Source organism: Anabrus simplex, chromosome 1 (assembly GCF_040414725.1).
Source record: "Anabrus simplex isolate iqAnaSimp1 chromosome 1, ASM4041472v1, whole genome shotgun sequence".
NCBI lineage: Eukaryota > Metazoa > Arthropoda > Insecta > Orthoptera > Tettigoniidae > Anabrus > Anabrus simplex.
Window position 1 is genome coordinate 1,381,029,941 of NC_090265.1, and position 16,597 is coordinate 1,381,046,537.

General features: G+C 39.1%; 1 protein-coding gene across 1 annotated transcript in view; it reads left to right on the forward strand.

Annotated features, from left to right (window-relative positions):
- The window catches only part of LOC136858359 (uncharacterized), a 362,414-nt gene that overhangs the window by 326,843 nt on the left and 18,974 nt on the right, over positions 1 to 16,597 (forward strand). Inside the window, exons 56-61 of the mRNA XM_068225517.1 lie at positions 332 to 505; positions 4,423 to 4,574; positions 4,941 to 5,252; positions 7,449 to 7,599; positions 12,605 to 12,803; positions 15,874 to 16,076. Of these exons, the coding sequence (XP_068081618.1) occupies positions 332 to 505; positions 4,423 to 4,574; positions 4,941 to 5,252; positions 7,449 to 7,599; positions 12,605 to 12,803; positions 15,874 to 16,076 (1,191 nt within the window). The remainder of the gene's footprint in view (positions 1 to 331; positions 506 to 4,422; positions 4,575 to 4,940; positions 5,253 to 7,448; positions 7,600 to 12,604; positions 12,804 to 15,873; positions 16,077 to 16,597) is intronic.

The window sequence follows — 16,597 nt, forward strand, 5'->3', positions numbered from 1 at the left end:
ACACTGAGAGTCCATTGAATAATTCCTAGGATACAAGAGAGAAATATTAAGTAATCATCGCCATCATAAAGAAACAAGTTAGAATTTTGATAATACTGGGATAGGAAAGAGCCTTTCTAAATTCCTTTCACTCTTGTGTCTTAGGAATGCATGCAACATATTTTCATTACATAAATATTTCCAGTCATTCATAGACTTATAAGAGAGTTTAATAAATAAGAGGATTTACAGTTTAGGTGTAAACACTTTTATTTTAATTGTCTTTTATCTTTGACTGAGATAAGGGACAGGAATGCATAAATTATAATTTCTTATGTTATTCTTTTAACAGTTCCATGTGCTGTGGGTACATTCTACAATGCAGAAACCCAGACCTGCATTCCTTGTCCAATTGGGTCATACCAGAGTGAAGGAGGACAGATGCAGTGTTCAGCATGCCCTGTGATTGCAGGTAGACAAGGAGTAACTGTGGCACCTGGCGCAAGAAGTGCATCTGACTGCAAAGGTATAGCAACATACTGTAACAGTGGTTGTAATTCCATTCACTAGATAGCTTTCACTAGCTTTCATTTTCCTGTTTAACTGTGTTATTTCAACATAGGTTACTTAATAATCCTTATATGATATTAAAGATTTATTTATTCTGCATTTACCATAAACTTAAATAAGGGTAGGTCATGTTAAAATGTAAAAAAAGTTAGTGGCTGCAATATAATCTGCATAATGCAATATAAAATCAACAAAGTCAGCACCAGGAAGAAATTACGACTATAAAGTTATATTTTTTATTATTAAATCAAATGTGACATTTAAGTAACTCATGGAGCAATGGGAACAATTGCTCTGGTCTTTGAGGGGACAAAAGTTTTAAGTTAATCTTTGGAAAGGGCTACACTTACAGTATTTATTAAGCAATATTATTATTTATTAGCTCTTATATGAATTACCGTATAATCTCGAATACCACCCGCCACCAAATAAGACCCGCACCCTTATTTTGAAAGAACAAAATTTTAAAAAAATTAAAATTATTTACAATCTTTACTAACACACATCAAATGATTAGAAAATACAAATAAAATTAACGAACATTTCCAGAACGATATCCAATGAGTTAATTCATCATCATCATCATCATCACATACCTGCCAACTTTCAAAAAGAGAAATTCGGAAGATCCTAAAGCGGAAAGTTTCTAACACACCCATGCGTCGCAAAGTCTTGAGACATAATGAAAAAGGTTGGCAAGGAGGGAGATTAGAAACACTACTAATACAAGTCAAATATATGTTATGATCACCCCTGAAATTAAGTACTTAAACAAGGTTACATCTTCATGAGTGCTCGTCCGTTTCCACTTAACACTGGGAACACTTTCTGTGATCGTATAACACAAGAAAATTAAGCAGAATATGCCTTCCTAAAAGACTGATAATATGGTTTCTTAGTTGAACTCATTACGAACATCACTAAAAATACTAAATCGCTTACAAAGTCGTCACACAATTCCCCGAATTTCAGAACTACTGCCAATGTTACTCACACCCACACACAGACAAAGCCTTTCACAGCTGCTATGAAGCACGACACAGTTACTAAAGTTGTTATATATAAATTCAGAGCCTGCTACTTTTCACAGATATCCCTTCTTCAAAATCACAGCCTGCTACTTGTTTGGGAACATTTCAGTGAATGAAGTAGTAGTTGAGGTCAAATAGGTGACAAAAGCACGGTGATAATCGATACATTTACCGGTCGAATTTCAAACACTGCATCTCGTATTACCAGCTACAATCGAAAGTCAAACAAATCCGATTTGACCGCAGAAAGTGAAACCAAGCGTGGATATTCAAAATCCGTACAACGTTGTTCATCCGTACAGCCATAAAACACACTCAACATCCGTACATTTTATGGTAAAACTGGAATACTTGGCAGGTATACCATCAGTACCAACTTCGGAACTTTCATCACCATCACCTTCCCACAAAATGTCGTCATCGCTGGCATCCATAGCATTAGAAATGCTACATTTCCTGAAGCTCTTCCGTATGAGGTCTCCAGGGATACGATTCCATGCCGTTAAAATCCAGTCACGAATACACGACTCATCAATATTTTATTTCCTACCGGTGGCACGATTTCCAATAATTTCGGCTTCCCGAACTACTTTCAGTTTCTCACTCGCAGTAAAAGATAGCAAACGCTTTGTGGAATTCATGATGATACTCTGAGAACATGTGTGAGACTGACGCCAAGCGCGGAAGTAGCGTATACTGAGAGCAGAGAGGGCATTGTTGCCAAGCCGTGCTGGCGGTGATGCCCGATTTACGCGCATTCGGAAAGATAAATTTCCCAAAATTTTAAATAAGACCCGCACCCAATTTTGGAAGTGATATTTTCAAAAAAACAGTACAGGTGGTATTCCAGATTATACGGTATAATCCAGTGAAAATAAAACGCAGCTTTAAAGAGCATGCCATACATATACTATATTATTATAAAATTAAAGTTTTTGCAGTAAGAACCAGCTGTGCGATGTTTTTCCTTTTGACAACAGGACAGCCATCAGCTGAGTTCAATACATGCAAGGTGGGCATATATCTGTCCTAGCCTTTGATGCAAGGCAATCTTGTTAGTGAGTGAACACCTATCAAAAGACGTGTTTGTGAGTTGGGTGCTGTTCTGTTTTGTGTATTAAATCATGGAGTTTATTATGATTCAGTATATGTTTACTACTGTACAGAAAGTGTTTATTTATGATTAATGTGTTGACTCAGTCAGCTCATCAAGTTCAAGCATGATTTCGAGAAAACATTCAAGAAGTTTTCTGGGTATCAAAATTCTAGGTCTTACAACAATATAATAAATTTCAGGCAATGGGTTCAGCCTAAGAAACTAAACAGACAGCATAGAGTTCTCAATGAAGAAAAATTGCTGTTGTTTGTAATCTAATATATTGATATTGATCATCATTTAGAAAATTCTCGAAAAAATTCCCATAGGTATCTTTTAAAACAAGCAAGAATTTCTTACAACTCTTTTTAATGGGCCACTGAATTATTAAAGCAAAAACATATGGCAGTTTTAGCATCTCCTTTTACAACTTTGGTAAGTAACAAACTTCTTAAAATAGTTCATGATATTATGATACTGTTGCTTGGTTGCATCGCTGCTGCTGAACTCTGCCAACACACAGCAACGACTGTTACACTCACCAGTAGGAAAAACACTGTGCAGCTGAATCTTGGCTCAAATGCTGACACTGTATGTATATTTTCATTGTCAGATGTTTGGAATCTGGCTGGTAATTTATTAACACAATTTGCTAAAGTTCCTTAAAGTTGCAGCAACTGGATGCTTTGATTTAATGAATTTAAGTAGGTAACCAATACAGTACAGAAGCCTGTGTCAGAATGTTATTTTTTATAACATACATTTTTCTATTGCAAAACAACTGTTTTAATAATTGTAAGGTCTCAGTTGTAGGCTTTCTGAAGTGGTGCCATTTAAGTGGTCTGTGTATTAATACCTCAGTTTTCTTGATTACCGAGCTCGATAGCTGCAATATAATACCAATATAAATGGTCTGTTATTGGACATTATAAATTTTCCAGCTAACTCATTCCTGGTTGCCAGTGTTTCGCCCTCGTGTGCTAGGCTGGGCTCATTGTTGGTACCTAGCCTAGCACACGAGGGCGAAACACTGGCAACCAGGAATGAGTTAGCTGGAAAATTTATAATGTCCAATAACGGACCATTTATATTGGTATTATAAATTTACTCATTCGGAACAATTATTTCAGATTCCCTATGGGAATCAACATCTATCATCTCGATAGCTGCAGTCACTTAAGTGCGGCCAGTATCCAGTATTCGGGAGATAGTAGGTTTGAACCCCACTGTTGGCAGCCCTGAAGATAGTTTTCCGTGGTTTTCCATTTTCACACCAGGCAAATGCTGGGGCTGTACCTTAATTAAGTCCACGGCCACTTCCTTCCCATTCCCAGCCCTTCCCCGTCCCATCGTCGCCATAAGACCTATCTGTGTCGGTGCGACGTAAAACAACTAGCAAAAAAAAAAAAATTAAAGTGTTCTTGATTCTGTAAAAGCTCAATCTCCACATCTCCAGCATCCATCATAATTAAACCCAAACTGTAGTAACTTCTCTTTATGACAAACTGTACAAGAAAAAGGTACCTAAAAATAATTTCAAATTCTCTGTGAATTTGGCAATTCATTTGTACTGCCAACCCACTTAATCTAGATGCAGCATGCAAGTTTTTATTTTACCTCCACCTCAAGTTAACAATTTATACTGGTACCTGTTTTTATCAGTTGGCAACTTTGGGAAGACTAATTTGTTTCCTTTAGGGACATAAAGTAAGTTCTTAAATACTGGATATTTTTAAATTATTACAGAGCGCTGCCCAGCAGGCAAATACTTTGATGATGAAGCAGGACTGTGTAGAAGTTGTGGACATGGTTTCTACCAACCACGTGAAGGAAGCTTTAACTGTCTCCTGTGTGGTCTGGGGAAGACAACTCGCACTACAGAGGCCGTTTCTCCAGAGGTAAGTTATTAACCTTAATTCTGTTCAAGTTTATTACAAAGTTGAAGGTAATTATCCACACTGGATGTAAGTTACTGTTAATATGTCAGCAGTAGTAGTCAGTTATGAAGGGTAAAAATACTTACTTTTAATGTATTATTTCCATTCTGTAGTATGTATGAAGTCCTTGTTTCACAAATTACTCCCCATTTCTATTTTCTTCTACTTTGTGAATGATGCTACTGCCATTTGCTCTTTATTTTGCATTTCAAGCTAGGTGAACTGTATAAAAGTCAATTGTTTTAAAGTTGAGTGTAATAATCTCCTGATTTCAGGAAGCAAATATTTATTGTTAATCGTCTATCTAACCAAAGATATGTTCAACAGGAATGCCGAGATGAATGTGGTTCAGGAATGCAGCTTGGTATCGAAGGGAAGTGTGAACCTTGTCCTCGTGGAACATACAGAAGTCAGGGAGTTCAAGCTGCCTGCCAGGCTTGTCCTTTGGGCCGCACTACTCCCAAACTTGGTGCAGCTTCTGTGGAAGAATGCTCTCTACCCGTATGCCCACCTGGCACATACCTCAATGGCACACAGAACAGTTGTATGGCTTGCAGCAAGGGCACATATCAGCCTGAATCTCAACAAACTACATGTATTGTCTGTCCTCCTAATACAAGCACCAAAGGAACAGCAGCGGTAAGAAAATTATCTTGTTTAAAAGAAGAATTAACTGAGCAAACCTAATAGCATGTACCCTTTTTTTATGCAGTTTATGGTACGTTTCTTCAGCAACAACAGAATATACAAGCAGTAAATTAAGCTATATGAGAAAAATATAAAGATCATACTTCTTTGACAAAGTTGCATCATCATCTCTATTTATGCAGATGCAGCTAGCTTTAGACAAATATGATTCTTGTCCACTTTAATATTTCCTTTTCTCTTCAACTATTTTCATGTTCCAATACAATCCCTTTGCCTTATGCTGTTCTTAACTAGCCTATATTGAATTTTTTATTATTATTTTATATGTTTTATGTCCCACTAACTAAATTTTTATGTTTTCTGGATATGCTGGGGTGCTGAAATTTTGTCTCACATGAGTTCTTTTACATGCCAATAAATTTACCGACACAAGGCTGACATATTTGAGCACCTTCAAATACCTATGGACTGAACCATGACCAATATGCCAAATTATGCTCAGATAGGCAGTGCTCTACTGTCTGAGCTACTCGGCTAATGCTAGGTCTCAGTTCCCATGACTTCAACATCATCATCTCCAATAATTTTATTGCCCCTTTCTTTCTATAACACTGTGTATCTTTTGTTCACACTTATATACATTTCCAGTTCTTTAATCTTCCCATTTATCCACTAAGCTGTTCGTAGATTTCCCTTCCATTTTTCCCCCAAATTGCAATATCACCTGCAAATGTGTTGCTCTTTTCACTCGTACCATTGATTGCCATCATAAATAGTACTGGTACACCAGCTCTTTCCAATTTCTATTTCAAACAGTCTTGTTTTGCTGAATTGGGTCTTTAAAAAATAATTACCATTTTTATTGTTACTTTTTAAATACTTTCTGCACCAGACCTTCCCTAATGTTTACTCTGAAACCCTTTTAAATAAATATCATTATCATATCTTCATATCTTTCCCATAAAGCCAGTGTTACTTTTTATGTTTTCAAATACTGTATTGTCTCATTGGAAATTACTGGAGGAATAAGATCACATCACAGCAGAAACCCTCACATTCCTAATAGAGTTCCTGAATTCAAAGTCTGCTAAGATATAGTCTATTATGGATCTAGTGTCCCTACCCTCACGTGTGTAGTGGTGAGTAGCCTTGAAGAATGTACTCATAACTGCTAATCCTGTAATAGCACCAAAGTCCAGCAAACGCTTCCCATTCCTATTAGCTTCCATATCTCTCCCACATTTAAAAATCACCATTTCATATCCTTCAGATCTAGTTTTAACTCTTGCATTGAAATTGCCCATTAACATTAACCTATCCTTGCTGTTAACCCTGACTATGATGTCACTCAATGCTTCATAAAACTTGTCAACTTCACCCTCATCTGCACCCTCACATGATGAATACACCAAGACAATTCTTGTCCTGATTCCTCCAACTGCAAAATCTACCCACATCATTCGCTCATATATGTGCCTAACAGAAACTGTGTTGCATACAATAGTATTCCTGATGTACATTCCTACCCCATAATCTGCCCTTCTCTTTTTAACACCGATCAAGTACACTTTATAATCTCCTATCTCTTCCTCGTTATCTCCCATTACCCAAATATCATTAACTCTTAACACATCCAGATACATCCTCTTTGCTGACTCAGCTATTTCTACTTTCTTTCTTCCATAAGCCCCATTAACACTGATAGCTCCCCTTTTAATTCCATTTTGTTTGCTAAGTTGTTTCCAAGGAGTCCCTCTCCTGTCAAAAGGGGAGTGGGACTCCATTACTCCCATATGTCTGAGGCTTGCTTAAAACTTTCCAAGTATGCTCGGTGAAAATTCTGTGAAGCAGGATGCTACCCTAACTTACACATAGTCCCAGTGAGGATTCTCATCTAACAGGTTAGAGACCACCAGCGGATTGTATAGTCCTAGCCGCCTGAGCACAAGGAGGGCCATGACTTAGAATATGTCCGAGATGCCCATTCCCATTCCATAGCAACTGGTATCCCGACTCTCAGGACCACTTAAATTAGGCCACTCAACCATTGCCCATGGTTCACGAACTAGGACATGACTACAGTAACCCACTCCACAAACTACAAAAAGAAATGAAAGTGTTCCACCATTTTGCTGGTAAGTGTATTTTCACTGGCAATTCTAAGGTAGCATTCTTTTTGTATTTCAGACAAGTATGGCTGAGTGCATCAACCCTTGTGAAATGGACGGTCCTAACATGCACTGTGATCCAAATGCTTATTGCTTGCTGGTCAAGGAAACAAGTGAATTCAAATGTGAATGTAAACCAGGTTATAATGGAACAGGAAAAGTATGTTCAGGTAAGTTTATCAATCTGTTGTCATTGAGAAAAAGGAATGTCATTCCATTAGTGCCTGTACTACACAGTCGTTTTCAGCATAAGCCCTGATGAATATTATAATTAGGCTAGTATTCTAAGCCATGTAAGCCTTCATTCAAATATATTATTAGACATTTGGCATAATGATGAAGTACTAGCTACTGAATTAAACATGAATTTGATGTATCCATTCTGATATTGATGAACTGGTAGTAGAAAGTACCATAAATATGTCAGAAACAACTGAGCCAGTTTTCATTACATAGCAATTCTACCATTTCTAGTAGACTGTACAAATGGACAAGTTATACCATTTTATGATATATAAATGAACAAGTTTCTTACATACTAATGGCTCTGTATATTAATTGAATCAGATGGAGCTGACTTACTCAAAATAGCTTTTTTTTACTTGTTATGTAAATGTTTAATTTTCACGACCATACCAGCATGCATTCTACAGCTGTGCTGGCAGTAGTGTCAAACATGCAGCTCAGATCCTTTCCAAGAGAACAATACAATGTAGGCTAGCATAGCTCAAACAGTAGAGCATCCAATGCAAAATCGGGAGGTTGCGGGTTTAAATCCTGTTGGTGTCTGGTTGGCCATTTTCATTTTGCACTTAACACATTGTTGTCCGGGCGCGCGCTACTCCATTCTTTCCTGTGGACCGGCAACAGAAGCACACCTAGCATGAGAAGTAGGATGAAATATAAATACATGTAACTTTTAAATGACATGAAAATTATTGAAACTTGGTGAGGTTTTATACCTCCCGGAATTTTGTTCATAATAGAGATTTGATTGTTCCACAAGAAGCTGAAACAAGTCATCGCCTAGGAAACAATCTACTACCTCCGGGATACTTGCAGAATTACTGACCATATAAGTGAGGCCTGTAAATGTTTCTAGGACTCTGTTTTCATCCTTATTTGTCCATTCATCAACCTCACTGTCACTACTATCACTGGCATCTTCACTCGTATTATTGTGTCGCCGTCAACAGACTTGTCTGAACTGAATGTTGCACTTTCACTTCCACGCGTATATTTTAATGTTGACGGACACACATCTTCACAATCACTAATACTTACACTTTCACAATCACTAGGGACATCAGATAAACTATCAGCATGCAATTCTCCAAATATTTCATCATCGTTCAAGCTGTCTTTGCTACAGTGTGCCATGCTGACACCTGACAATACACTCGGTCACGCGGTACTGAGTGTTATGAAACCACACTTCCTGTGCCGAAAGCATTGTCAAGGAAAGAATATATCTATCTAAATTCCAATCAACAAAGACTTTGGTTTGTAAACAGCACTAAATGTTTCGATTAATAAACGGCAGAGAGGATAAAATCACACAAGAATGGAGCGATGTGAGAAAATGTTAATTTACATAGCCGGTCGCCTGCGCACCAATACAAAACTACGTTAATTAATGTAGCCCGTTATTAATGTGTTAACATCTCTTTGTCCTGTACTATGTGTATTAAACATTTTTCTTATTATCATTTAATATTCAGCTGTCTAATTATCCATGCACTGAACTTGGAAGTATAGAGGAAGGAATGCAGTTAGACCTTCAATTGCTACTTGAACTACGCTGTACCGTTGCTGTACCATAGAAAAGACATTGTGAACGAGTTGCTCCCCTCGTCATCATCATCCTGATATCGGTTTGGCAATCAGACACTCCCTTCCCTTGGATCTGCTGGGACAGTTACTTTTGTATTAAGGTCTGGTGGAACATAATATTTCTGGAATAGCTTACTCCATTGAAACAGGATACATTATTATATTACGATATTTAATTTCCATCTCTATGGGAAACAAAAGTGAATGTCTTAAGAAGAGGATATCCATCTGAAAAGCCTCTCAAGGAAAATAAGCATTCTTCTTATGTCGTACAGCATACTAAGAGTGATAACACCCTATGACGTCTCGATCAGCCAGACAAGTCAGGAGGCAGTTTGGACTTCCAATCACAGTGCATAGAATAGATGTTTATGCAAGCAGGACGATAGCTGGTAAGAGGTCTGATTTCCTCTAGTCAACCCATAGGGTGGACAGCAGAATCAGTTACTTCATTTGAGCCTCAGCTGACAATTTATGGTGGATAGGAAATATCTGTAACCTTCTGATCATAATTTATTGAATGTATTATTTTTAGCACACATTATAACTACCAAAGGAAAGTCATGGGTATGAAAGTATTTCACAAAAGTCTCAGAAAATAAAGTGCAGTTTAATATTTGTTCCAGGTGTATTACTTTCAAAAGGAAAATATCCCATCCCTTTTGAAGACATTGATTCTGGATATTTCAAGGCAGTGAAACATCGGCTAGTAGCTTTTCTACTTCCCAAGTTGCATTTGTAGCTTCAAATATATAACAACACTCAATTGAGGCAGGACATGAAGTAACAATTATTCAAAATTATCTCACCATTTTACACACACATCCAAAAGGGATAAAATCAGCTCTGCTGTAAAATTTCTTTTGCCAACTTTGGGTCCATTTCCACGCAACAGGTCACATATATGTACGGGATATATTGTCATGTTTTCAATTTCCATGGAATTGTTCAAAGAAGTTTTTTATGGCAGATATACCACTCCATTTTGCATATTTTGAAAGCGATCTGATGTTATTTTGGCTTTGTTGGAGTGAAACATCTTTCCCTCTATTATGTAGCCATCATAGCATCTTTAAGAATACATTCATCTCTTGTTGATGAAGAAATTGAATTTTTCTTCGTAAATAGTGATTTTGGAGAGCAATATTTCATTGAAGAAGATGGAGAATATATAGGGGATGATAATGAACAATAAGAAAGTGTCAGACAAAATGATAGTGATGAATCTGATGAGGAATTGTCACCACCTCATCAGATACGTATTTTTCTTTCTAACTATTCATGATTTTGATGATGCCAGTTCTAGAATCATCAGTTTTATATTTCAGTATTAGTATCACCGAGCAGAGTAGCCATGCGTATTAACATGCTACGTTTATGGAGCCAAGCTCTGCATTCGGGAGGTCAGTGGCTTTGAACCCCACAGTAGGCTGGCCTGAAAATGGTTTTCTGTTGTTTCCCATTTGCACATCCAAGCAAATGCCGGGACAGTTCCTATTCATAGGCCACAGCCAATTCCTTTTGCTTCCTTACCCACCATGATTCATTTAATTTTCATTATCTTCTCAACTGAGGTTGGCATCAGGAAGGGCATCTGGCTGTAAAAATGCACTGTAAAATATCTCAACCTCATCCCTGACCCTGTATCGGGAAACAGGGCTAAGGGGTAGATATATATTCCATTCATAGTGTCAGTAAAAATGTATCTGTAAAAATGCTTCTTCCTTTAAAATAGCCTGACCCAGACCGTTTGCCTGGTCATCAAAGCTTGACAGTAAAAGGTTAAATGAAATAGGTTAATACTCTTTGAAAATGGTTGTGTATCAGATAGAGCAACAATTGAATGTCATCATTTTGCCAACTGACGATGGAGCCTAGACTCTGAAATGCATTGTGAAGAAGATTCAATAAAAATCGTGATTGGTAGCAGATTCAATTATTTATAAAGAATAATTTTTTTTTGGTGAATTTCTAAACTGGATTTTGTTTATTTCTTTTTCTTCTCCTTTTTTCTTGTTTACAAATAAGCTGCTATAATGATATTGTTGCAAATAAAACACCATCTGTTTTATCGCTCTAATTTATTTCAGGATGACCCACTAAATACACATTCAACCATGAATGACCACACTCACAAATTGCTGGCTGTTTACAAGTCTCTGTTCTTTTCACGCAGCACGGAGCTTGGATCATTGGTTTTGTCCGGGAGCCAGAAAATCCTGATTGACAGTCCTTTCACTTACACTCACAAGTCAGTCACTCCATACAGCAGCTGCGAGTAGACAGCTGGGTTTGAACACAGCACAACTGGCCACACAACACACAATGACTATTCCTTGGTTTGACTCTAGAGACAGTCCGGTAATTCACACAGTCAAACACAGTGAACAACTAAACAGCAATAGCTCAACAGTGTTAAACAGCAAGACAGTGCTCATCAGAACAATGACCATTAACACTGTTTCAATTACACTCGCGATAGCTGCTCCAATCGCTCACTCTACAACAGTCCTCAGTCCACAGAAGTACACACTCATAGTACTCTAAGTCAATACCCCCAGACTCTGGTGGGACACTGACGGCGGCCAACATTACTGCAGCCGTCTTCAGTCTAGCTACTCACTCAACACGCTGATGCAACAACAACTCCTTGTTCAGACACTGTTGCGGCAGCAGCCAACACCGCTGTCATCCTCAGCCCAGCCACCGAACCCCAACACATTGAGTCCAACTCCGACTCCAACATTGGCTGAGTGTTCGTGGCTAGCATCTTTTTTATAGCTCGGGCGATGTATCTAGAAATGGAACATTACTGTTCCATCTCACAGAAATGCACGGGGAAACCAGACAAAGAGAACAATACACAGAAAGGTCAGCTCCCCATTCACCTGATTCACTAGTCCCTTCCAGGAAGTACCAAAAGGGGCTATAACGGGGCTGGCACATAACCATATTAATAAAGTAAATCCAATATATGGTACTCTGAAAGGAAGAAATTTTAAAAAGAAGTTGTGTTATGACAGATTAACAAATGCATTCCCTTAAAACAGCTCAAGTCCGGTACTTCACTAGAGAAATGTTTACAACATGTTGTGATTTGTACACACATGCAAAGAGAGTAGCACTGTTAACTTTGAGTCGAGATTCTGGTTGCTGACAAGAATCTTAAGTGAAAATAATTCCCATCCCCATGAAATACTGTGTATAATTTGGTTCATTAAGCTGTAGCATGCAGATGAAACAACATACTACATAGATGTTTTTTCAGTTTAAAATAATTTCTCTGAATATACAAACTTTATAGACATGTTCTTATTGCAGTATTATTTGTTCATTTTTCAGATGTTTGCACTGGATACTGTGATAATGAAGGAACTTGTGTAAAAGACAGCCGTGGTCAGCCAACTTGCCACTGCAGTGGAAGCTTTACAGGCAAACATTGCACTGAAAAGTCTGAGTTTGCTTATATAGCAGGAGGCATAGCTGGTGCAGTTATATTTATAATACTCATAGTTCTTCTAGTCTGGATGATTTGTGTCAGGTGAGAATGCAAGTTTCTTATATTTAAGCCATGAATTTATAAAGATAAGATTTGTAAAAAACAAGAGTAATTGCTTATCCATGCTCTCTACATTGGGGTTTACTAAGCCACCTATCCACTTGCACCAAGTGTGAGAGATAAAAATGGCAAAATAGAATAGGTTATTAGGCTGTGTGTGGGTAGCATTTCCCCCAATGCAAGCCATTTGTCTATTCTCCTTTAGTAGATTAACAATCCTTATTTGCTAACTCAATGAGATTGTTAGATGGTCTGCCAGTGAGCAGAGTTGCCTCAGCTTAACGATGGGTTCAGCTCTACGATTCTGTATTTGGGAGGCAGTGGGCTGGTCCCACTGTTAGCTGTCTTGAGAATGGTTTGCTGTGGTTTCCCATTCTCCTCACAAAGGCAAATATCAGAACAGTTCCTTTTGTTCCTCAAATCACCGTAACACATCTCCTGGCCTGAAAGAGGGAGTAACCCTCTAGGAGGCCTACCATACTTCATCAGTGTGTGCAATAAAAGCTGAATAAAATAAAATAAACACTACATGTCCTAATAGACCATTCTGTCACTATCGTTTTCTGATCTGTAGTTGTGAAAGCCTTGATTGGGAAAGGTACGTTTACAGACCCAAAAGATTAGTTGTATTACAAATTAAAAGAATTTGTCACAATTTTGCAGCTCTTGTTCCAACTTTTCTTGAATACCAAAACCAACATACACTGACTGACAGAGCAAATGCAACACCAAGAAGGAGTGGTCAGAACTTTATGCCAATTGCAGGGTAGACTGACGTCACTGAGGTATGCTCATGATGTGAAATGAGCCGCTGTGCTGCGCACGTAGCGAACGATAAATGGGACACGGCGTTGGCGAATGGCCCACTTCGTACCGTGATTTCTCAGCCGACAGTCATTGTAGAACGTGTTGTCGTGTGCCACAGGACACGTGTATAGCTAAGAATGCCAGGCCGCCGTCAACGGAGGCATTTCCAGCAGACAGACGACTTTACGAGGGGTATGGTGATCGGGCTGAGAAGGGCAGGTTGGTCGCTTCGTCAAATCGCAGCCGATACCCATAGGGATGTGTCCACGGTGCAGCGCCTGTGGCGAAGATGGTTGGCGCAGGGACATGTGGCACGTGCGACGGGTCCAGGCGCAGCCCGAGTGACGTCAGCACGCGAGGATCGGCGCATCCGCCGCCAAGCGGTGGCAGCCCCGCACGCCACGTCAACCGCCATTCTTCAGCATGTGCAAGACACCCTGGCTGTTCCAGTATCGACCAGAACAATTTCCCGTCGATTGGTTGAAGGAGGCCTGCACTCCCGGCGTCCGCTCAGAAGACTACCATTGACTCCATAGCATAGACGTGCACGCCTGGCATGGTGCCGGGCTAGAGCGACTTGGATGAGGGAATGGCGGAACGTCGTGTTCTCCGATGAGTCACGCTTCTGTTCTGTCAGTGATAGTCACCGCAGACGAGTGTGGCGTAGGCGTGGAGAAAGGTCAAATCCGGCAGTAACTGTGGAGCGCCCTACCGCTAGACAACGCGGCATCATGGTTTGGGGCGCTATTGCGTATGATTCCACGTCACCTCTAGTGCGTATTCAAGGCACGTTAAATGCCCACCGCTACGTGCAGCATGTGCTGCGGCCGGTGGCACTCCCGTACCATCAGGGGCTGCCCAATGCTCTGTTTCAGCAGGATAATGCCCGCCCACACACTGCTCGCATCTCCCAACAGGCTCTACGAGGTGTACAGATGCTTCCGTGGCCAGCGTACTCTCCGGATCTCTCACCAATCGAACACGTGTGGGATCTCATTGGACGCCGTTTGCAAACTATGCCCCAGCCTCGTACGGACAACCAACTGTGGCAAATGGTTGACAGAGAATGGAGAACCATCCCTCAGGACACCATCCGCACTCTTATTGACTCTGTACCTCGACGTGTTTCTGCGTGCATCGCCGCTCGCGGTGGTCCTACATCCTACTGAGTCGATGCCGTGCGCATTGTGTAACCTGCATATCGGTTTGAAATAAACATCAATTATTCGTCCGTGCCGTCTCTGTTTTTTCCCCAACTTTCATCCCTTTCGAACCACTCATTCTTGGTGTTGCATTTGCTCTGTCAGTCAGTGTATAAATTGAAATCTAAAATCTTTAATATTTTGTCATCGTCATCATGTTCTGACTCCAGTTGCCCAATGTGGTTAATGACAACTCTCCACTTTCTTCTACCCAGGTAGAATTTTTCCTTATGGTTCTGTTAGCACTCCAAACCCCATCATCATCATCATGCAACAGACTTTCAGACTTACCAGTCGCTGGCCGAATCTGTTTTTGAATATAAGCCTTTCCATCATATCCTGTCATACTACCAACTCCCATTGACACTCTGTTCCTCTCTTCTCAACACAGTCCTTCCTTACCTTCAGTCTTCTGTCTCTCACTCTTCCCCTCAGCCTCCTGCCACCCATTTCCATCTTGAGCATTCATCTTGAGTTATCCTCGAGTCTTCCATTCGTTTGACTAGAACTAATAATTAAACCAAATATTAGACTAACAAGTTGGGCTCACATCAACTTATGACAGAGTGCTGCCACCAATGTAACAACCAGTTTCATCCCATCATTCCCAGCACAGGAATCATAATATTTTGCTTGTATTATTGTTGTTTGCTCAAGGCTATGGCTTTGAATATTTTATCACTACAAGTCTTGTGGTAATAAACTGTTTAGCTTTGTGTTTCTCTGATTCTAAATACCATACTCTCTTGAACATTGCTCCTTCTCCATATCTGTGTCTTGGCATTTGATTGTTATATTTCATATTTCTATGTTAAGTACCTTAATGCTCACAATTTTTGTTTATTATTTCCCTCTAATTTAAGCTTGAAAGTGTAGATTACATAACTCATATCATGCATTTATTTTCCAATGATTTTAGTTCTGTATCAGATATAAATCTTGTAGCTTCATATTTATAAACAGCACTTTACAATACAATTGCATTTTTTTAGTCAGATGTGGTCATACTGAAATAACATATGATTTCCCATTGAATGAAACAGGTCTGCTCGTAAGAAGGATCCAAAGAAGATATTATCTGCAGCAACAGAACAGAATGGTTCCCAAGTGAACTTCTACTATGGAGCTCCAACGCCTTATGCTGAGTCTATTGCTCCATCACATCACTCCACATACGCTCATTATTATGACGATGAAGAAGATGGTTGGGAGATGCCAAATTTCTACAATGAGACTTATATGAAGGGTAAGATCTAAATAACATGTTATGAAACATATTTGAAACATGTTTAGTATAATACCAGTTTTCTTGAAATATTTATATTCATTCGAGTATCATACAAGTGATACAGATAGTAAAAAATTATAGTAGTATCTAAAAGTAAAATATGTAGCCAAAAGTCTTCAGGCACCCATTGTTGTTCGTTCCAAAGGTGTCAGATGAGTAACTAATACAGTGAAAACCTTGTTAATTCAAAGTAGTTGGAACGCAAAAATCGGACTTCGAATTACATGATTTCGAATTAACTGCCAACACGTACTTTGGAAATGCCAACCCTTGCGGCATCACAGTATTTTCTAAGACCCATTACAGCATGCAATTAACCTTGATTCACAGTTTAAAGCTCTCAAATGCCATGGAAAAAACTATTTCCAAAATATATCCAACAAGGTGCATTTACAGTACTCAAAAAATGCACTTGGATAACTCACCGCCAAACATAACCTCACGCAATCAAAACAAAAGAACGAAAACATGATTCAAAG